This window comes from Mus caroli, unplaced genomic scaffold (genome assembly GCF_978045245.1).
Source record: "Mus caroli unplaced genomic scaffold, Mus_caroli_1 scaffold_7, whole genome shotgun sequence".
Classification (NCBI taxonomy): domain Eukaryota; kingdom Metazoa; phylum Chordata; class Mammalia; order Rodentia; family Muridae; genus Mus; species Mus caroli.
Genome location: NW_028227262.1, coordinates 112,364,971 through 112,389,062, shown reverse-complemented (window position 1 = coordinate 112,389,062; position 24,092 = coordinate 112,364,971). Strand labels below are relative to the sequence as shown.

At 43.2% G+C, this 24,092-nt stretch overlaps 1 protein-coding gene across 7 annotated transcripts in view; it reads right to left on the bottom strand.

Moving 5' to 3' along the window:
- Dgki (diacylglycerol kinase iota) overlaps positions 1-5,746 on the bottom strand; it is a 449,800-nt gene extending 444,054 nt beyond the window's left edge. For all 7 annotated transcript variants that reach the window (XM_029478766.2, XM_085840737.1, XM_029478767.2 and 4 more), the window contains exon 1: positions 5,340-5,746. In XM_029478766.2, coding sequence (XP_029334626.2) covers positions 5,340-5,725 — 386 coding nt within the window. In that variant the 5' untranslated portion in view covers positions 5,726-5,746. The remainder of the gene's footprint in view (positions 1-5,339) is intronic.
- Between the last annotated feature and the right edge of the window lie 18,346 nt (positions 5,747-24,092).

Here is a 24,092-nt window from a genome sequence, read left to right as displayed (position 1 = left end):
ACACTCTGGACAGCAGTTCATTTGAAATCTCACTTGGTGTGTGTCCCCACGGAGGAAGGTAACACTGCCGTGCCTAAATAATAACTAGAGGAAGACATGAAGTTACCAGAAGTGTTTCCATCTCACCCTGAACTCTGTATCTAACAAATGTATGAAACAGAGCACAGATGTTTAAAACTGGCTTTGTAAAGAAGAACATTACATGCGGATATTCAGAAGAACATGTTTCCTGTATGCTACTAACTCCAGAGCAAGGAAGAGACATGACCATGCTACTCTGTTTAGCTTCCAACTCCCAGCTGTCCCTTACTAATAGAGTCTTGTTTGTGTGAACAGAGCACGACTTAGGAACACAGTGAGACCTCTGTGTCGTCCGGTCCTGCCACTATAGACTTGACTAACCATGGATTGAAAACATTAGGGAAAAAAATAAAGCTATTTCTGGACCGAGTATGCCATGTTATCATTAATGGTGCCTGACAACTCTTTGGAGTGCATTAAACATTGTTTATGTTTTATGTTTTATTAAAACATGTTTTAAGAAATGGAGATGACTCAAAAGGTGCAAACGGATTATATGTTAATGTGATGCTGTTTTATCTAAGGGGCTTAACTGCACAGTAATCCTGAAGCCAATCTTCCACAGCCACTAAGGGACAACTGCACTTTGTTGTTGTCATCAAAGTAAGAGACCCCCTTTCTAGCAGTTGTCTACTCTAAGAAGTTCCATAGTACCTGCCTTTGCTTCTACACAGTACTAGAAACTTTCCGTGAGAAAGGTCAAGTGTGACCACTATGACTTGCCTCAAATGAAGCAAGTTAAGTCCACGAATGGAAATTCATAAATAATGGCTCCTGCCAAGGCCTCCTTACAAGCAAGCTTGTACTTTCTCTTTTGCTGTGTGTTGCCCAAAGAGGAAAGGCAGCAGCTTTGCACCAAACCTCCACGCACCTACACAGCACCTGCAGAAATTATTTTAAAAGTGCATAAACTTCTAACATGGGTGTCTTCGCAGAGATAACAGGTGTCTTGGAGGTGGTTTTGTTCTCAGAAGCAAAACCAAACAATTTGCTGAAGATCATGAATTTATATTCATTTCCAGTTATGAAATAGTAGAGGGTTTCTGAAGGCACTAGCCATCGAGGCCAAGGCAAGGAGCCTCAGCCCAAAGGATGAAGCACTTAAGAAAGAACAGGGAAAACTGGGCTTGGTGGTGCACACCTTTAACCCCAGCACTCAGGAGGCAGAAGCAAGTGGATCTATGTGAGTTTGAGATCAGTCTGTTCTACAAAGTATACATAGTGAATTCCAGGACAGCCAGAGTCATGCAAAGACCCTGTCTAAATTTTTAAAGAAAAAAGAAAAAGAAAAAGGAAAGGAAAAAGAAAAAAAAGGAAAAGAAAAAGAAAAAGGGAAAGAAAGAGAAAAAGAAAAAGAAAAACTCAAAACCTGAAGAATCTTATGGTGAAAAGTCAGTTCTCTCTCTCTCTCTCTCTCTCTCTCTCTCTCTCTCTCTCTCTCTCTCTCTCTCTCCCTCTCCCTCTCTCTCTCTCTCTCTCTCTCTCTCTTTCACACACACACACACACACACACACACACACACTCACACACACACACACATACACACACACACACACAGGTACCCATATTCACACATACAAAGAGTTCAACCCTAGCACAGATGCTTGAGGAAACAACCAGAAAGATGCAGTCTAAAGAAAGACCTTTAGAGTCAGGTTTGCCTCTAGCCCAAGCCCCAAGCTTCGGGTTCACTTTCTCTAAAACAAACACAATAATAATCACATCATGGAACCACCATAAAGCTCAAATAAGACAGAACATACAAGCCTGAGGATAAGGCTCAGTAGATAAAGCTCCTGTCCACCTGGCGTGGACACAGCGTGTCCACGTGTCCACAGCGTGATCTGACATCTAAGCTCTACTTAGAAGATGCACTGGTTTGGTGGCCATGTGTAATCCCAGAAGTTAGGAATCAGAGACAAGGTTATTCCCAGGGCAAGCTAGACTAGCCAGAATCAGCCGGTTCCCAGTTCTAAGACCCTGTCTCAATAAATAAAATTAAGAGCAAGTTTAAAAAGAAAATGTCAACTTCAATTTTCCACATGTACCTGCACATACACATATGCACCTACACACATTCCCACACTCATACTTACACACAGGCACACACACATGCACACACACACACAAAAGAAACAATATGCTAAAATACTTCCCACAGTGTTGCCTGACAAATAGAACACAGTCGATACCAGCTGCCTTTTCTCTCTCCTTCTCTGTCTTTCTGGGTTTTCTTTCCTTTACTTTTTATTCACTTAAATGAGAATTCTTACAGCAGCTAAAATAAGGAGTCCTTACGTACATATTATATAGTCCTTTACAATATGTATCTGTTGCAATACCATTATTTGCAAAGAAAAAGGAAGTAGTAATTTTAACAGAAAAGTGCCAGATTCGTAGCATTGCCTGCTAAAACCTTTAGCTTTACCATCTACGGGAACTATTTGCTCTTGGGGTGCAGATTCTGAAAGAAAAGAAAAATTCTCACGGGAAAAATCATCCCCCCAAAAGAACAGCCAATGAAAGAAAAGATAATGGGGGGTAAATCTAGGGGTATGTAAAGGAGTTTATTTGACTTCATGAAGTAAAAAGTCAGCAAAATGAATAATCTGCCTCCAGAAATGGTTATTTAAAGGTTTTTTGTAAAGGGCTCTGGTTCCTAAAAAGACAGGAGTCACTGCATATGCCCACCCACTCTTCATTTATTTTTAAACTCTAGCTTATATGTTCCTTAGCAACAAGAGAAGCAGATGAGACCCCCCTACACACACACACACACACATGCACACACACTCACACACACACAGTCCTCCAAAGCCCCCTTCTTCACACCAACTTTCATTCTACAAATATTCGTGCTCTTCGAGGCATTTCCACCTGCCTGCAGATCTCCACTCCACCACCTCAAATGATCCCCTACATAGAAGCTGTACCTCCTACTCTTGCTACACACTTCTGCATAGAATCTATTCCCCCAAGGGCTTCCTGAATCCACTCCACTACCACCCACTAGTCCCCCATGCTAAGTCGTGCCCAGAATCCTTTCATCAAGACCATCGGGTCCACTGCCACCTCTGAGTCCAGCACAAAGGGTTACCAAGGCCAACAGGAAGACCATTTGCTATGACTGCCTGGCTTGCTTTGGCTGAGCAGTTTATGAGTTCAAGGGTCAATGACTGAAGCTTGGAGACAGCAACTCTCAGGTACTGGTGTGTAAGCATCACCTGAGGAGTGTGACAGCCATCATCACCCACAGAGAGTGGAGGCTATTCACCTGGGGATTGCAAGCCATCTGACCAGCCACCTGAGGTGCTGTGTGTGCCAAGTGTCACTTGCCTTGAAAACTGTGAGGCTTTATTCAAGAAGAAATAGCATTCAAGAAATAAAAGCCACTACAGTGGCTTTCAAGATAGGCCAGTGTCGTGTACTGTTCCTCTCTTGCAAAAATGCTCCTGTTTCCGTGTTTTCTGTGACAAACACACTTCCACGTGCCTGTGGGAGCATTTCACCCAGGAAGCTGCACGCCCCGACTCTATGCTTTTCTAGGAGAGAGCCTCAGAGAATGACCCCTGCCAAGAGGCAAGCTGAAGTGATTTCCCTTGCAAATTCTGGCTTCACAGCCCTATCCAATGAGAAGTCTCATGAATACCAATGACCCAGGAGCTTCTCTTAGCCCAGAAGCCCAGACCCACAATGTATTTCACGTGATAACACCCCCTCAACTTACAGCTCCTAAATTAGGCTGAATATAGTTCCTGTTCCCCTAAGAGCCAGACAGACCATCCTAAGTAGAATTGAACTGCCTGTGTCCTAGCCTACCTCCCTAGACCTACCCCACTCCTCCCCACCTGCCTATTTTTAGAAACCGAAAATATAAAAAGATCCATTTGGAACTGATCTGTGTGAGTAACTAAGAGAACAACTCAGGTGGGAAACCCCCTCTGCGCACAGAGAGCAAAATGCAAGCAAGGGATGGATGCAGCAGCAACCACCTGGCTACAGATGGAGACCATTTAGAAATCAGCAGAAACCGGCATTTAGACACAGAGCACATGCCCTGATGACAGGGCCTCCAGTCCAGGCAATGCCTGTGGGGATCCCAGTGATTCACACACCTGCCCCCATAAACAGAGCACACCCTCACAACCCACACACCTCTGTCATCTGCTTTTGCTTACATAACAGCACATGGTGTGACAGGCTTAATACTTTAGATGGTTTTTCTAGAAGAGAATGCTAACCCAAAAGGAGGAGGGCTCCAAAGATGCTTTCCTGCCCCCCCCCCTTTTCAAGTATCACTCTGAGACCCAGCAAGACTCTGCTTATGGCCTCAACTTTTAAAAATCACCAGTGAGGGTGGTCTCGGCGCTGTCTCTCGTGCCTGGGAATGGGAGAGCAGTGTGAGGAACCTATTAAATCTTCTCTTTGGTTTGGATCCTGACACAATTGGGGCTTCATAAAGCGTAATTGGGTGGACGTTCACCGTACACTGTCCTAGTGTCAAAGACACATCCAGCCTCAGGTGCCAGTGTGATCTCTTCCCACCGGCACTGGGAGGGGGGGGAGGTGGCAGGGGGTTGGGGGAGTGGGTAAGCCTGGGAGTAGGCTGTCCACACTGAGAGAGGGAGAGAACACACAGGCATGTAACACCAACACCCACTGACATACTTACATACCTACAAGAAGAGACCCATAGCTCACTAGTCTTTAACAGACAAGAACTTCCCATAAGGATTTCTATTCTGTATAGCTTATTCTTTGCTGCCTGTCAGAACAGATCTCAGCCATCCGGTTAGTGCCCAAGGCTCACCCAGTGAACTCGGCAAGGAAGGGGGAGTGCTGGAGATGACACTAGCCTAGGGACAACTTTGGCGACTCTTCTAACTGGGCATGTCTGGGTTTGCACCCCATACACTCTCAGATGTGGTTTTGATCTTGTTCTGACCTTAGTGTTCTCTTCTGTTACAAGTGCACCCCTCCCTGGGTGTTACAGGGAGAAGAAGCTGGGGCACCCCACTTCTTCTCTTCAACCCAGAATTAGAGGATGAGAACAACATATGCCCAGGAGAGAAAGGGAAGAGAGACAGATAGACAGACAGACATAGAAGCAAAACCACGGAGATACGGAGGTTGGAGAGAGAGAGAGAGAGAGAGAGAGAGAGAGACTGAAACCCAACTCTACAGAAGTGCCTCTCTGGAGCTAGAGCAAGTGTCCCCCGCCCTGGGCGGCACCTGTCTCGCTAGCTCCCGCGCCTACCTGTAAGAGACCTGCTTCCGGAAAGTTAAGTCCCTCAGCTTCTCCTCCAGCGCCTCTTCCTTCTCTTTCTGTCCGGCGGCCGCGGGCTCCTCCAAGGCAGCAGCAGCCGCTGCCCCTGCACCCCGCGGGTCCGCGCCGCCCTCGGCGCCCAGGCAGCAGCTCCCGGCGCCGCTTCCGCTGCTGCTGCTGCCACCCGTCGCCCCTCTCTCCTCTCCCGCCGAGGAGCTGGGGTTCATGGCGACCGCTCCGGCGGCCGCGAAAGAAGCCGAGGCGGTGCCGCTGCAGAGGTCGGTCGGGCTGAGGGCGCTGGAGGCGGCGGGAGCGCGGGCAGGTCCGCGCGCCGCTGGCAGGGGCAGCAAATGGCAGCCCCTTCCCGCAGCATCCATCCGCGGCTGCACCGCACCGGGGCATTGTGGGAAACTCCGTGCCTCCACTCCCCCTCCCCAACCAATCAGAGGCCACCTCTCTCCGCCTCCCCTCGGCCTCGCCCGACCAGCCGGCTCCCTCCAATTCTCCCACCCCTTCTCCTTTTTCTAAATCCAGAGCAAAAGCCGGGACTGAACTTGAACTCTGCCTGCAGGCAATGGATCGCAGTGGAGGAGAGAGGGAAAGGGTGGGAGCCGCGGGGCTTAGGACGCTGGGGACAAACACTGGTCATCAAGAAAGGAGAGTGCCCAGGGAAACTTGGAGGCAAGCCGGGTTGCCGCGCCCTGGTTAGCGCACAAGGGAAGCGGACCCGGACCCAGGAGCTACTCTGCACTGATGAGCTGCTGGGCACAGCTCAGTCCAGTCCACTGATGACAGATGCCCGAGGCAGCATTTTGTCCGTCACCTCCTTGCAGCATCAGAGCTGGCGCCAAGCAGTAACCTCCAGACGTGGGGGACCTTTGGAGGCCGGGGTGGTGGGGTGTATCTGGAGCACTATTAGTAGGAACCTTGGGAGGAATTTTTAACCATGTGAATTATGGAAGGGGCTCGATTTAAGCTCCCGCTGCTCCTTCTCAAGGAGAGGGTCGGTCGGGACATCTTCACCCATGAACGCCCGCGCCTAGATCCTTGCTTGGTGCCTTCTAAAAGCTTAGAGATGCTCCCTAAACAGCTGTTAATTAGATTGAATCGGATCACAGGATCCTCGGTGAAGCAGAAGGCTGAGAGCAGAAGTGGGGACCCGAGCGCTTTGTGCTGTGGGTTCCTATGCTAAGGGTTCACAAGAAGAGGAGAGGAGGAGCTAGCCCAGGAAGGGGCTTCTACAGGTTCAGGCACCAAGGCTGAAACCTACTGCGCTGGAGGAATTTAATGTCTGCTCTCTCAGTTTTTGTTTCTAAGACTATTGAAATCTGTGCGGTTTGAACGATGGGCAACGAAGTGTTTAAGACAGATCATTTTCTAAATTAGATGTTTTTCACCCAGGAAATCTCTGCTGTCAGAAAACGCGAGAAAGATCTATACTCAACAGTAAGTGCAAGTAACCAAACGACCTATGCAGATGTACGTGCTAGTAAAGATGGCCTTCTTTTGCCCTAAAATTAGGAGGTTGAGCAAAGGAATCTCAAGCCTCGCCCAGCTCTCACGGTGTGCAGTTCCCCTCACATGTACATTATATAAGACAGGGCAGGGACTTTTTCAGAGAGAAAGGGAAAAAGACTACCTGTTGGGGATCAGCACTACACACACATACATACACACACATATACACACACATACATACACACACATATACACACACATGCATACACACACACACACACACACACACACACACACACATCTGAAATTCCCTAACATCTTTCAAGGGACTTTCTTCACACCCACGCTAGTTAGTGGAAGAGGTTAATCATTCTGGAGCAGTGTTCACCCACTTCAGAGGGGACCCTCAGCTGCTTTTACGACAAAATCCACAAACATCTAGATTAAATACCAACAGCCCTGAATTCCTGGATCACCTTCCTCAGTAGCCATACCTTCCCAAACCATTCTGTCATGTCACCGTTCCACTTTTTAAATATTGCTAATGGAGTAGCGCTCTTAGGCTCAAGTTCGCTTTGTCCTTGTGGTTGGTAGTTGATCTCTCGAGGTCGTCCGAGTGCGTGGATGAGGACATGCCCACTTCCTCCTCACACTGCATCACAGGTTCATTCAGAGCTGACTTATGTGCAAATCTCATCTACCCTCTGCTCTGTCTATCCTCATTCTTGCCCACTGGAGCCTGCTGGTCTCCTCATCTGTCTCCAATATCCACCAGGCTGTCTCCTTCACCTTCATTAGATCTTAGTCTACAGATCTGACTCATTGGGAAGCCTCCATTGAGGGATCTTCCAGAATGTGTTGAGTGTGCATCAGCAGACTCCCACCAGGCTAGGCTTGGACTACAGTAACTGTTTCTTGTCAGTCTCTCCCAAGTGTGTGTTGGAGGTTATATCATGTCCTATATTCATAAACAAACCACAGAGTATATGATAGGCATGCATGTCATACTCTACCATTGAGTCTCAAGAGAGAAGAATATTTGGTTTTGAACATACAAAATATGCTCAAGTTGACCTTCTATGGAAGAAACACAAATCTGAATGATAGAATCCACTTGTTAGGATAATCTGCTAATAAACAGTGTTGGGGAAGATGGTGGGAATGTGAATTGGGGATATTAGCTAACAACTACCAATATATGAAATTCATTACCTGGGCTGGGTGTGGCAGCTAGTCTGGCTTATGTATCAGGTTCCAGGCAGCCTGGTTTACACAGCAAGACCATTACTACAAAGACAGAAGGAAGGAAAAAAAAAAGCGAAAATTTCATCTGTTGTGTTAGTAGGAATTGGAATTATCATAATATTTAAACAGCCTGGTAATTCTTCTATATTAACATTAATATATGACTAATTACCTAGGGGAATGAAATTCTCTGGAACCATTTGGAGAAATAAGGGAAATTATATTATTATAAAGTTATCTCAAAAAATAATAATGTTAACCTAAAAAGAAAATAAGGACCAAGTAAAATGTTTAGTGTCCTACCACTAATGGAAAAACTAGCATATACATACACATACACACAAATATATCTACTCATGCTCAGAGAGAGATTGTTGATATACACTGAAGTGAGCATAAACATGGAAAAAAGAAAGATATAATGCAAAACAGTGGAGCTCAAGCAAAGTCAAGCAGTTCTAGAGCTAGAATCTTGAAATTTTTCATAATTCAATCAATTAGTACTAACAGGAGACAGTCTGTCTCCCAAGCTAATAGAAAAGCCAGCCCAACCTATCAGGGTGCACATTTGCATATTTAAAGTGTTTCAGTGGGCTGCTAAACAAAAGAAAATGAGTTTTAAAATCATGGTCTGTGCAAATGTACCCTAAATTAAGACAGAGAGACATCTGGGAGGCACAGGCAACTGAAGCATAAGAAAAATCAGTTTCTCGGTGGAAGGACCTTTTCAGACGTTACTGGAAAGATCAATGGTCCTTTTAGACAACTTATTTTCTAAATAAGCAAAGTTGACATAGTTCGATCAGTTTCATAATTTTCTTCTTATTCACTGAGAGGTGGAATTCCTCAACAGGGCACAGAGGCATTCCAGTCATAGGAAGGGGCACTCTGTTTGAAAGCATGCATTATTCTGAGTGATGTAAGTTCATACAGAACGTGAGCATCGCTGGGTGCATGGGAACATTGGTTTCTGTGCCCCAGATGGATTGAAATCTTATCTTTGGACCCCACCCCCTGGCAGAAGCTCCATAACTTATCTTCCTTTTATTCTTTGTCCTTCGGTTGCAGCAGCTAACATCCAGCTCTTATCAAGATTCGTCTTCCAACTTTAAAGATTGTTTTTACATCATTTCACATTTATTTGTTTACTTACCTCTTTATCCAGTCTGCATGTGCATGCAGGCGGTGGAGGAGGAGGAGGTGGTGGAAGAAGGAGAAGAAAATGTTAAATGTGTACCACAGGGGAATCCATTCTCTCCTCTCACTGGCCCCAGGCTTTCTTTTAAAAGGGGGAGTGAGGGGTGGGTTTCCAGGCATGGAGTTTAAAGAAGGAGAAGTAGGAAAAAGAGAAAGAGGAGGAGGAGGACTAGAAGAAGAGGATGAAGAAAAAGAGGAGGAGGAGGAAGAGAAGGAGGAGGAGGGGAGGAGGATGAAGAAGAGGAAGAGGAAAAAGAAGGAGGAGGAGAAGGAGAAGAGGAGGAGGTGGTGGTAGTGGTGGTGGTGGTGGTGGTGGTGGTGGTAGAAGGAGAAGAAAATGTTAAATGTATATTTTGTTTTAAGTCATTTGGGAAGGTGCTGGGACTAGAAATTTAACAGCCTATAAAACTGCAGGGCAGATGAAAATGAATCTATTATTCTTGAAATAAGTAAAGAAGAATTCCCACTTAATAATATGGGATCATGTTTTGTAAAAAGCAGTTGCACAAGCATGTATATATTGAAGTTCTTGGTTATTTATAGATTAAAAAAAGATTAATAGAGCTTTAAAAAATGTGTATGTGAGAGAGACAGAAGGAAGGAGTGAGAAAGGAGGGAAGTTACTATACCTAAATACCTAAGATAGGCAAGGGTGAGAAAGGAGGAAGTGCGGAGGAGGAAGGGAAGAGGGAGGGGGAGGGGAGAGGGAGAAGAGGGGAAGGAAGGAGTACAGAAGGGGAAGAGGGAGGAAGGAGGGTAGAGAAGGGAAGAAAGGAGGAAAGGGGGGAAGGAAGAGAGATTTTTCTGGAACTGTATGGGTAATGTTCGACAAAATGATGCCTGAATTCTTCACGAAGTCTGTAAAGCCATGCCAGTTTCCCTGATATTGTTCTTCTTCTACTCCACCACCTGGGCTCTGTTGCTCACCCAGGCTTAGCCTACTCATTATACTATTCTATGCTATACTATACTATACTATACTATACTATACTATACTATACTATACTATACTGTTCTGTTCTGTACTGTACTATACTATTCTATACTATACTATTCTATACTATACTATTCTATACTATACTATTCTATACTATACTATTCTATACTATACTATTCTATACTACACTACACTACACTACACTATACTATACTACATTAGTTAGCCCTCTACAGGAAGAAGCCACAAACCTTCACAGTTTTCTCTACCAAGTCCTCTTGGTAATTATTTTTCTTGATACCTCTAGTCCAATACTCATAAAGAATTTAATGCATGTGTTATTTGGCAGCTGGGAAATAAAAGTTTAACAAGCTTTTGTGTCTTAGCTGTTTAAAAAAAATACACATAAATTTAAACAAAATGATATGTACATTTCCTTTAAATATTTATTTGCTTTTTTGTCTTATGTACATAGGTGTTTTGTCTGCATGTATGTCTATACATCACATGTGTGCAATGCCTAAGAAGGCCAGAAAAGAGTGTTAGAACCCCCTGAAGATGGTGTTACAGATATTTGTGAGCCATCGTGTTGGTGCTGGGAACTGAATCCAGGTCCCCTAAAAGAGCAACGATTGCTCTTAAATCCTGAGCCATCTCTTCAGCTCTTACATTACTTTCTAAGTAGCTGGCTTATAATTCATGGAAACTAGAAGAGCAAACACTTCTTAAACCTGGTACTCCCTGGATGGCACCACCCTCATTTTCTATTCCATGTTGATTTTTTCCCTCATTGTCTTTTTGCCTGAGCAACCACCCCAAATCTAACTTATTAATCATAAATTGTTGAAGGAATGTGGCAAGATGTAGCATGGAAACTTCAAATACCTTACACTGCTAGGATGCAAGTTAACAGATGTGAACTGTCAGGGTACTCTGCCCTCAAAACTCAAATACACCCTGCAATATGTTTGCAAATTCACAAGAGAAACTTAAGCATCTCTGTGCACATCTCAGGAACCCCAGTGCTACTCCATAATTTTACACAGAATACTTGATAATTATTTCTGCTGACACCTCTAGGCCAACATTTGTGAAGAATCCAACGCATGTGTTATTAGACTGCTGGGCGACAACAGTTTAACAAGCATTTGTGTCCTAACTGTAGCAGCTGTTGGAAAAAAATAATAAACATAAATTGAAATGAAAGAAAAATAATATGTACAAATATGTGTTTGTCTGTGAGACAAAGCTTGCAGTCTTTGGGGTTTCTATTGCTGTGAAACAACACTGTGACCAAAGTAACTTGGAAAAGAAAGCTTTATTTCATCCTATAATTTTCAGGTCACACTCTATCACTGAGGAAACTCAGGGCAGGAATACAAGCAAGAAAGGCAGGAACTGACACGGAGACCATGGAGGGGTGCTGCTTACTGACTTGCTTTCTCAGCCTGGGCTACCAGCTCAGGGGCGGTACCTTTGATCTGGGCTCTCTTGCATCCATCATTTAATCAAGCAAATGTACTACAGGCTCCCCACCGTCTGTGGCAGCGTTTTAACTGACTCTAATTTGTGTCAAGTTGATATGAAAGTATCCAGCATAATTAACTCCTTGTCAACTTGACACACAGAAACACCTCATTATTAAAACACAACTTTTCTTTTATTGTTTATCTCCAAACCCTATATTGATATCAATGTCACAATATAATGCAATGGAGAATTACAATCCTAGAACTTAGAAAGTAAGAAGCAATGAAACTGTATTTATCTGTGCAGCATTACTATAACTAAATACCCAAAACAGGCCAATGTAGTAGAGAAAACAGCTTGTTTAACTCATAGTTATGAAGTTTCAAAGGCATGATGCCAGCCTTTGCTGGACTCAGGTGAGACTCCTACAGATGATATAATACAATAATGGAGAGAGTAATAACAGCAGGCAGGAAGGAAGGAAGACCCAAGTTGCACTTCAGTGAATTGTGATCAGGCTCTGCTCTACGTTAAACCATATTGTCTAAAACAGTGTACTGTTGGTGCCATGCCCTGGGAGACTCCATTTTGCAAACAGCTTTTGAGTCCATTTTGTGGAAGAGGGATAACTACAGCCCTTAGGTGGACCTACAAACCACACCATCTGTCTGGTGCCACCCAGGCAGCACAGAGTGATAAGTAACTTACTCCTCAGCAAAAAAAAAAAAAAAAAAAAAAAAAAAAGGGAGCCACCCTATAAATTCATCAAGGTGAAATGAGTCCACACGGATACAGGAACATAGTAAAATCAACAGGGAAACCAGAACCAAGAACTTACCACACCCACTGGATCAAGGGAAGAGTGACTTCCTCACCTGGACCCCATAAAGCCCACAATGCCTAGAGTTATGACAGCATGTCCCCGCTGACTTGGCATCCAGTGTGCATCAAGGACACAGAGGCAGAGAACACCTGATGGTCCCCAGAGCTTCAGCAAGGCTGAGTACCTTGCTAGCGGGACTCCACCCATCATCCTGTTGGCCCTGCTCTTTTCCCTCACAGCTGGACTCTACCCTGCAACTTCAAGTTGAGCCTAGACTTGAGCTCAGCAGCAGTCCCTCTCAGCTCTGGTCTAAGGTTGTTATCCTCTCAATACAGTTTCTAATTAACCTACCATCAGTCCATTTCTGAAGTGTTTGCGTTTTACTGTTTCTTTAACTTGTGTTTATTCTATAAACCCCTACACACACACACACACACACACACACACACACACACGTTTGTCTAGGCTTCTGTCAGAGAGAGTTCATGACAAGAATACATATTTTTCTGTTTTCATACAAAGCTCAATCACGAGATTCTCCCTCTGTTGTATCTCCTGATCTTATCAAAGAAAGTGAGGCCGGTCTTGATTTTCAACGAACCCACCCTAATTTTCAGGGGTCACACACTGAACTTTTTATTATCAACTTTTCTAGTGTCTCTTCTATATGAACACTATGCTATGGATTCAAACACGGACAAAATTTGATAGCGTCTTTGTGTTTGCTATGTAATTACAATAAACCAAAACTATCTCCTTCCTATTTCTTTTACACTCATGATGGCAAACATGGCAGCCTTTTAAATTAACAGTCACTTACATTTGCTTACTTTCCCCATCATTCTGGACAACAGAGATGACAAACAAACAAACAAAGAAACCTCAATCAGAACACAGAGATAGCATATCTCTCTGATTCTCCCCTCTAATCCCCGAGTGAAGCTTAGAGAGCTTGTGGTAGCCATCCTGTAGTCATGGAGATAGACACCATTTAGTAGGTGGATGCCCTTGGCCTGGAAAGACTTTCTTGTGACATTCCCCAGTGCAGGACATCCACTCCATGAGACTTTTTATTATATGAGAAAATTCAACTCTGACCTTATTAAGTGCCTGCTGCTTATATTTTAGCTTTTATTTACTAAGTGCTAAAAAGCATTCCTGTTACGTGGCACAAATAAATTTATTAGATGTACTGAAGATAAAAATTTAAATATTCATCGGGGAAGTGGTGGTGTATATCTTTAATCCCAGTACTGGAAAGGCAGGGGCAGGCAGATCTCTGAGTTCAAGGCTAGCCTTTCTACAGAGAAAGTTCCAGCACAGGGAAGATTACACAGAGAAGCTCTGTCTCAAAAAGTTTAAATACTCATAATAAAATATAGAGCATGGGTATTTAGACTATATTCTGATAAGATTGTTCTTGTGGATATGTTCCAAAGTTAACAACAGAATTATCAATGTTACTACTGAGGCAAAGTACAGAGGATTCTGCATAGAGGAAGAGATCTGCTACAGAATTTTTAATAATACATAGATAAACAAATTAGTCAAAGTGGTTGCCAATAGAAAAATAACTACAGTTGTGTCAACACAGAATCAATAAAATTTGCTGGTGGTATGCTGTATGATAATACGGGGACATAAAATTAGACTATGTAAAATATGGGTAAAGATGGAAAAGGAGCACACAAATAGGAACAGTTCATTTTAGAAACTTTTGTTTTCAAAAATTATTTATGACATAAATTATAAGACATGTTAAATGTCAAATACTATTTTTAACAAATACCATGTTCTTTGAAAATATCCTTTTGTGCCTCTAAGCAGGAACAGAAGTATCACAGACTATGTTTGAAAACTGAACCGGTAAGCAGAACTGTGTACTTAACTCAAATAAATGACAAAAGGCATTTGCTTCTGTCTAAGGGTGAATTTTCAATATCAGAAAAGCTCAACCCGAGAAAAATGGTTCCTCTCAAGAGCAAACATGGATCATGGAGCCCAGATCATTTAGAGACATTTGGATTTGTCTCTGATTTCCTTGCATATTGTGGACAGTGAGTTTATTTTAATAATTACAGCTATCTTTTTGCACAAATGGCCATAATAAGATGTCAGAGATAAGAGGGAGCTTGGAGATCATTTGCCATCCCGGTTCACTTCACAAATGAAGAACCAGAGGCCTGTAGAAGTTAGATGGCTTGCCCAAGATCACCCAGGCAGCTGATGAAGACTGTAGAGTGGAGGTCAGCTCTTCTGTCACGCTATTTACTTCCCAGAACAAGAAGTCACTGAGTGCGCTTTTACTGAGTCTCTGCTTGGTACCACTGTATACATATATGGCTTTATGTAAAGATGTGCGTAGTCTCCCTTCAGGGATCAGAGTCCTGTAGGTTGAATGGTAGGGTTGAGAATTATAAAGCACGTTGCTATCGACACATGTTCTAAGTTCCAAGAGTCTTGGAACACCATCTTGGGAGAGCTAACAAGGAACCCTGAATAACCAGAACAATCTTGGAAGAGATCAAAGTTGACACATCAGATTTCTATCATATTGTAAAACTTACTATTAAATTCTGGCTTTCAGAGCAGCATGGGCCCTGCTAAACTACTGGATACTGATGGATTCTGGGTGAAGAGATCATCACTGAACTCAGCTGTGTATCCATCAGTGACCCAGGCACCAGTGGACAGTTCCAAACCTATGTCCACATAGATGGCTCTGCCTAAAGACAGTGGGTCACGTCAGAGACCGTCTTCCCTGCTGGCTAGGGAAATTCATACCTGTGATCTAAACCCCTTTTCTCAAGTGATAGGCCATGGGGCGGGGTAGATGTTTTGCTAGGTGGACATCTTGTCAAACTACCTACTAATATTAAAGGACATGAGTGTGCAGAAAGACTTGTAGGGAGAGAAGATAGCATGGTGGGAAGGGATGGGGGTGTGCAGGGCTATAAATGTATGTGAAGTTGTAGAAGAACAAATTTAATAAAAATAACCAAGAATGATCCCGATCAAATGAGAACCATCCTCCTGCCTCCACCTCTGCAAATCCACTCACATTTGGCTACAGCTCTCACGTTCCCATCACAATGCTGTTCCCAAGAAAACTTGACTTGGCTTCTGTTTAAAAACAGTGTAAGACTGGCACAGAGGTAGACACACATACAAATCAGTCAAGTATTTCTGCAAAATGGACCACTGAAGAGAGGGTTAAATGATGTTTGGCAGTCACGAAGAAAACAGTGGGGGTGGGGGGGAAACAACAGAACTATTATACTATTCAGAAACTGTATTTTTACATGCATATCAAAAGACCAAAAGCAGGATTTCAGAAGGTATGCATACAACCATGCTCACAGAAGCCGACAACATTTACAAAAGGAGTCAACAGGCAGGAGCAACTCAAATCCCTATTAGATAAATAGAGCAGCAAAGAGTGGTACACCCACCCAAGGGAGTATTACTCAGCCTTCAACAAGGAAGAATTTCTGACATGTGTCACAGTGTGGATACTGCCTTGCAGACGCTACGTTAGTGAGATTCGCCTATTGCAAAAGACAGTATCTCACTTAAATGAGGTATGTAAAGTAACCAAAGCCACCATGCCTTGGGATGCCTCGGAAACAGAACTTGAAAAAGAACTGAGTGGCAGGAAATCATAAACATAAATTCATGCCGGTTTCTGAGTCTAAGTCTCAGCTCATGAGCAAGGAAAATATACCCTCCAAAGAAAGCAAGTCCAAATGACTCGGAGCCTGGCAAGGGCCACTGCAAGGCAGAGGAAGGAGTCATTTCTTGATGGAGTTGTCTGAGTCATGATGCCAATCTCTGTACCAGATTCCACTGGAGCCTGCGCTTCCTCTTTTATTACTCAAAGACAAAGCAGAACTACAAGGTAGAATTGTTTTTCTTTTTCTCCCAAAGAGTTTTCCACGTTCTGCTTCTCTGAGATGATGCTGTTCCCCAAGGACAAATGTTCATGTTCTTAGGACCAGAGTTTGCTTGTAGCAAAAGACAGAGTGCTTGGGGCCTGATTCCATTTTTTCCTATTCTCAGTCCCTCTGGTGAGCCCAGTGCAATCAGCAAAGCACATCCTGGCCAGCCAACCACTAGGGAGCCACAGAAGAGAACATTTCCCCCTTTTGTTTCAAGCCAGTGTGGTCGTTAATTGGACGGCGGTCCGGTGGTCAGGCGGTCATTTAGCTCTCTTAGTCCAACAGTGCATCTGCTGCCAAAGGGCTTTGAACTTCTTTTCAGGTGGTTCACAGTTGACTCTACAGTCTGATCTTCATACACTGACCTCTCTCAAAGGAGCACACGAATTCTTTTGAAGTCTCCTAGATTCATTTGAATTCTTTCTATTATCACTTTAATTCACACTAATTTTTTTTTGCAGACAAGCTGCTTGTTACATAACAATAGAATCTAAATAGTTCTCAAATGTAATATGAAAGTATAAAGGACTGGTAATTAATCAGAAACCACAGTATCATGGATGACCATGTTGCCAAATTGAATCCCTTCAGTAAGACAGAGCTCTGTTTGCCTCCAGAGAAGGTTTGAGGGTGGGTGCTGTGAAAACTATGAGGTCTAATGGTATCTCTAGGCTGCAATCAGAAGGACCGCTCAGCTCCTGGCCTGCAGGAACACCACTTGCCTGTGCTTAGCAAACATTTTCATAACCATTCTGTCTTCCTTAGCTCACAATCATAAAACATTGTTACTCGGTGATCAGTGCCCATGGGCCCTAAAATCTCACAACAGTGATGAAGGACTGTCCTAGTTGGTGCAAAGTATGTGTATGTGCCCTGCATTAGTTTTTGATTGATCACAAGCATGCACAGAAAAGGTTTAATATTGAAGAGAAATAATAGAAGCTGTAGGTTCTTGTGGTCTACTGAGAAGCATTATTCAACACTGCAACCCACTCGTTATCTATGGGAAGTTCTCCACTGTTTTGCTGTTCATCTGCTTCAGTAAGTGTTAATTCCTCCAGGGCAACTAGTCCGTGGCTCTAGCACACTACCTGGGTACACCCTACAGTGATGCCCTCTGATCCTGCCCATGACCCACTGCCTGCTTTTTTCAGCGAGTGCAGACCTATGTAGCTATGGCTTCCTGAGCTTTTCTGCTTTGGAGTTTGTAGCAGTTGATTCCCTGGATTGGAGAACTCAGTGGAATTAGAGAACAGAGCAATCAGGCTCAGTCCACAGGTTAGCCAATTTCAGACCTGGGGATGGGGTGAAGGTTCACCTGGCTGCTGGCTCACCTACCTCACCCCCAATGGGCATTTAGATTAAACCATGAGCACTCACTCACCTTTACACTTTCCTTCAGCTGGAGCCCTGAGCTAGAACATGGATCCTGGATTTAAAGCAGCCAAGTGAGCACAGAAAACCCTGTAACAAAGCCCCACCATGAGAGTGTGGTCACAGGAGAACTGGTTGGCAAAAAACGATCCTGGTTGAGGAAGCCAGCACCCTGCTCCTACATTATAACCAAGCAGCTACATGGCTTCAGACAAGTGGCCCAAGACAAGTGGTTTGAAGACTAAACTAGGACTTCTTTAAGGTTCTTTTTTGTTCCAAGAGTCTACAGTCCTGTTTATGCAAACAGCTCTTATTAAACTGAGTGGATGAACACCACTCACAACACAAAAAAGCAGGTGGGCGATTTGAAAGAAGAAGGGATTTCAGTGGGAGCAGAGGAAGATTAAGACAGTTGGAAATGACTACAATTCATTATATACATGTACAAATTGTCCATGAAAAAATCTTTGTAATAAGAAAGGTAATCTAATAATCATGAATAAGGTGGACACCTGGCTTTGGAGACAAATGGCCACTTTGCCGTTTCCTTTGTTGTGGGGAAGAGAAGAGTCTATTACCACGCAATTGTGCTGCACCCTTTCTCTAGCTCTCCCCTCTTGCTCCTTTCCTTCTGCTAATGGAGACCTCCATCCAGAAAGGAAACACCAGAGGCAGCACCAGGAGGAGTGCTTTCAGGGGTGAGGCTGCATAGCTCCTTAAAAGCATTAGCAGCTTCCCTTTCTCTCAGGAACGGATATGAATCCTTCTGATTTTTTTTTAATCACAAAAGGCAGTATCATGAGTGAATGTACTACTTTGAACATTGAACTTTTTCTAAGGGATCTCTTCAGCAAAGCGAATGGATAACAGGAGTCTGGTCACTGCGAGCTCACGGGTGTGTTTCCTGCTCCTTTCCTTAATGAAAGTTAAAGACCAATGGCTGAAGGGACACTGTGAAGACAAATGCTCCAAGTGAACTCTGTGAGACAGAAGGAAGTCTCAGGAAGGAAGAGACATGTGCAGAAATCTGGAAACCATGTAGAAGCCCACTTCTCAAGCACTGAGGCTGCCCCGTGGACCTGGGTTTTGCTTTACATCTGTGGGTGCTAACTGTAAAGGGTTCCTCTGAAAGTTGGGGAGATGGGAGTTTGTGCCCTTGCTTCTTGACCTCACATGGAATACAGTGGCTTGGCTTGGATGATTGAGTTGGTTGTAGTTTTAAGGAGTATTTAAAGAGGTTTAAGAGTTCAGAAGCAAGTGACGAAGATTACTGAGGGGGAAAGATTAAAATGGGGGACATGAAAGGAATTAGAGATGTTTGTTGAATTTATAAGGAAAAAAGCTAATGGATAACTTAATTACTATTTTGTGGGATTTTCAGGATTGTGAGGTCATGGGCACACACACATATACACATGTACACACACATATACACATATGTGCATACATACACACAGTACACACACACACACACACATGCCCGCAACTTCTGCATTTCCTAATAAAAATTTTTAAATTAAGAATTTCTTTTGGTTCCAAAAACTCTAATTTGTCCTTTAAGCACATATTCTTAAGAGCCCTCATTATGTTTTTATTAAGATTGTCTTCAGTTCTTCCATTAGCCCTGCTTCCAAAGAAAGCTGATCTGATTTTTCAACCTGAGCTTCCCTCTAAAACATCCCTGTCTCTCTGAATGTCTAATGATGTTTCTGTGCCTATTCCCCCAGGCCAGCTGTGGTATCCTCAGCACTGGGGCACTTAGTTGGCTTCCCCCAAAGTGGATGGTCAAGACGGGGTACATCTCTTCCTCCTACTGACCTGCACGGGTGGGGGAAGTCTGGTCAAGAGAACGGAATTATCAGTTTCCATCCTTCTGGTGCCAAAATTGCTGAATAGTATCTCACAGTCAACCTCTCTCCAAGCCAGCAGACTCCTTCAGCACCTACCTCACAGTCCCTACCCATTCAGCCTTCACCTAAGCAGATTCTACTGTCCATCCTATGGCACTGAACAAGGGCCTGACCTCCTTTGCAGATTCCTGCTTTAAGGGTTATCCTGGCTAGAGAGTGGCTTTCCACTCCAATGGATAGCTGTTATAAAATGCTGTCTCAGGGCATAGGATATGCATTGTATCTTGAAATCTGAACATCTATGCTCACCCACATAAGACCCTCATAAGACTGGGCTCACAAACTACCTTGTGGTAGGAAAAGTGAGAGGTCATGAGGATGACCAGGACCAGGCAGCTCCTGGGGATGTCTATCCCTGGGGATTACATAAGTGGCCAACAATTGTTGCGGGAGGGCGAGACTCTTTGACTGAGTTTCCACCAGCATGTTTCCTATGTTTCTGTAAATAACCTCAGTTAAACTCATTGAAAGAGGTATTTGTTTTGTTTTGTTTATTTGTTTTTCCCCTGTGTTGTCAGAGACACTAAACATTTGCTCACAGCTCTTCACACAGTCTTAGTTTACTTGGTGACTGTCCATCTATCCCCAGGTTTGGGGCTGGTCCTCCAGGGACTTCTCACCTAATGCCAAAAAGTGGCCATGTTTGCTTTAATAGCTGAGTTGCCCATGTCCTCATGCCAGAGAGAGGGAGGGAGAGAGGGAGGCATGGAGGAAGGAGAGGAGGGAGGGAGGGAGGGAGAGAGGGAGAGAGGGAGGCAGGGAGGAAAGGGAGGAGGGAGGTAGGGAGGGAGGAAAGGGACAGAGGGAGGGAGGGAGGGAGGAAGTGGGGATTTGAATTTGAAATCTGTGCCCAACTTAAATCCTCCTAGTCCTTCAGTGACAATTATTTAACCTGAAGCTAAAGAAGATGCAGATATCAAAAATGAGGAATTCTTGGAAACTCTACTTTATTTGATGGTTTCCTTCACATTCTGTTTTTCTCTTTTTGTACACCCATTTCCAGCTGATAATTACTGTACCCCTAACTGACCATTCAACTAACCATTTTCTCTGCCTGCCTCACCCCTTTTACTGGATCTGGAGACAGAATCCAGGACTTTGCACATGCTAGGCACGTGCTCTTCTGCTGGGCTATGGCCAGCCTTCTTTTTCCAATTCTGTTTTGTTTTGTGTTTTGCTTTCTTTGCTTGCTTGTTTGTTGGACTTGTTCATTTGTTTGTTCTGTACATGTAGCACTATTAACTGAATAGCAATATAACTTGCTCAGTAGATGCCTGAGCATGAACTGTATTCCTAACCAAGTTATTCAGACTCTTAGAATGAAGCCCAGAAGTTAGTATTCTAACAAAGGTTTTCTAGATAATTCTAGTGAGTAGCCAGGTTATGAACCACTGGGCTGGAAGCTTGCTGGTTTCTCTGCATAAAACTCACTGAGCACTTGCAATGGGATATAGGCCTCTGACCAACAGAAAGGTTCCCTCAAATCCCTTATTAACACCCTCTGAGACCATATTAACCCTGTAAAGTAGATTTTACTTTATTTCTCTTTTACATATAAGGAAATTACTGTAGAGAAGTTAAGACATTTGCCTGAGGAAGCTAAGACAATATTGCAGAGTTTGAATTCTGGCTTTCTGGGTCCAGGGTTGGTGTCCTGAATACTCTAGTCTAGAGTGTCTCTGGGTCCTAACCTTGATTTTTAAAGATAAATTTGTTTCTTTTGGTGTGGAACATATGTGCTTAATAGTTAGAATTGGAAAGGTTGTCACAAATCAACTGTGTTGACAACTGCATTTATGGAGGTTTTTCCAATTTCATAGTCCCCTTGTGATGATATCTAATCTGGTGTGCCTCCAGTTGTGTTCTTTGGAGACTGATGCTGGGCAAAGAAATCAAAATGAAATAGAGCCCTAACAACACCTTGAGTGACCCAACAGGGAGCTTTGAAATGAATATTTCTTAAGCCATTTGTCACACACTGAGATGAAGCACTCAGCTCAATCACTGGATAGTGGCTATGACTGCTCCAGTTCCCTTGGGAAAGTTAGCTGGTGGCTTCTGAGGTAGAACTGGAAACTGTAAGCAGCAGAGGCTGTCTGTTGGTCCTCCATCTTGAAGTGGGATAAGTAGAGTAACAGCCATAGAGAGAGACAAAGATAAGAGTTAAGTGATACTACAAACACAACGAGGTCTGGAATAAAATAACTTGGCATTGAACATGAATTAACAGAAGGGAAAAATAGAAACCATTTTAAAAGAGAATGTCAGAGAATTTCTAAAATTGATGAAATGAACAATCAACCAGATAGAGGAAACACAGTGTATATTAAGGTAGCTTAATAAACACATTGTTGATTTTGTGGTTAACAAAAGAGATTAGAGAGTTGTTGAAAGAAAAAGCCTGATTACTTTCAGATAAGAAAGTATCAGAAAAATGGACTCATCAACAGGTAAAATAGAAAGGACCCCAATGACAGTGGGGTCAAGAGAAAATAACTGAGAGATTGTTAATCTAAAATTATATACCCAGCAAAACTATCTTTTTAAGTATTAGGAAGAGGGCCATCAAGATAGCTCAGTAAATAAAAATGCTTGCCACCAAGTCTGATAACCATATTTTAGTCCCTGGGGTCCACATAAGGAAAGAATCAACCCCCACAAGTTGTCCTCTGACCTACACACATACTCTCATTCTATGGCACATTTGTGTCCCTTCCTCTAAATATATACATGCACAGAAATATTTAAATTTCCATTGAAGAATTAGGAAGAGCAGAAGTCAGTAACAAATTAAAGCTTAAAACATAACACTAACTTAATCCTTTTCCTGTACAACTTTAGAAGTGTGTCAAAAATCCTTCCACAGCCTCCTAAACTGCAATACGTTCTTTATCTACAAGTTCAATCTCTCTCTCTCTCTCTCTCTCTCTCTCTCTCTCTCTCTCTCTCTCTCTCTCTCTCTCTGCCAGTTAGTAAAGCCATTTTAACTTAGGCTTAAGCAAGAGAATTTGGAGAAAGGGAAACACTCAGAACATAGGACAAACCTGAAAGCAGAAGTGTGGGTTTCTCTAGGACAGAGTTGCAGAAGGATATATTCAAGTATGAGTACAGAGCTCACTCTGCAGGCCTGTTTCCTAGGCTATGAGTACGGAGGTATGTTCCTTATCCAACTATGAGTATGAGCTCCTCAAGGGAGAGTCACCAAGTTCAATGAGTGTCATGCCTTGTAAGCTTTTGGAATGTGAGAGATAGCAGGTGGCTAAGAAGGGCCTTAACATTGTCCTCACCCTGAGTAATGCAGCCATGAAGATTCCCTTGGTTTTTAGTCACATAAAAATGTGAGCTTCTCTCCTCCTGCTCTTCCTTCCCCTCCTTCTCCTCCTGTTTCAAAAGTCAGCATCTTACAAATTCACATGCCTAACGTATTTTCCATCTCTTGCTGTAGATGTTGCTTTAGCACTTTCCCCAAAGTTGTCTCAACATAGAACGCTATTTTTTCTTTCCTTCTTTTGATGGGGAATGCTCTCTGCTCCTGCCTCACCAGTATTACACTCACGACCAACAGCTTTGTAATGCATACAAAAATGTTTCTAATTTTTTCTGACTAAAGTTCTAGCCCTTAATTGTAAATAATATCTATTCTTTAGATATGCTAAACTACTTCACCTTTGTGCACAAGCTCAAGAAGCTCTAGAACAAAGTAAAAAATACCGAAGACACGAAATCAAGGCCAAGGCACGAAATCAAGATGGAGTTTGAACTATCAGCTAAACACAGTTAAAACCGCTTCCACCACTGATATGTTCCTGTTTCCCAGCAGGCTTGTCAGTGCTGGTTATTGGATTTAAATTGTTGCTCTTTGATGAAAATAAAACAATGTCTATGGCTGTTACCTTGTGCAGTGCAACACACCTGCTTTTTTCTCAATTGATACACATGACTTGTTTTATTCTTTTAATGCTTATTTAACTTAGACATCTAAAATTAGAGTGTATTTTTACTCTCCACTTATACAACATAAGGCCCTTGCAGTCGCCTGATTGTACACAACCTTCTCATTTTTACGCAATTTCTGTCTAATATTTTAGCTGCACAATCAATCCTCATTATTCACAGCTACCATACTTGTGATCACACCTACTCTCTTAAATTCATGTGTAACAGTCTGTAACCTCTAAATCAGTCAGGCAACGGGGAGGCAAGGGCAAGTTCTGAGTGAGTCATCTTGGGAGTTCTTGGAGGTTCTCTGAGGGAGGGATCAGAATAGAACACAGTCGAAGCTACCAAGACCAAAGTAAGCAGGGCTGGAGTGTGGAACTGAAACAAAGGATGCAGTCAAGTCCATGTCAATTTGTTAGGCTTTTTCCAGTTCTCCTGCTAATTCACTCCATT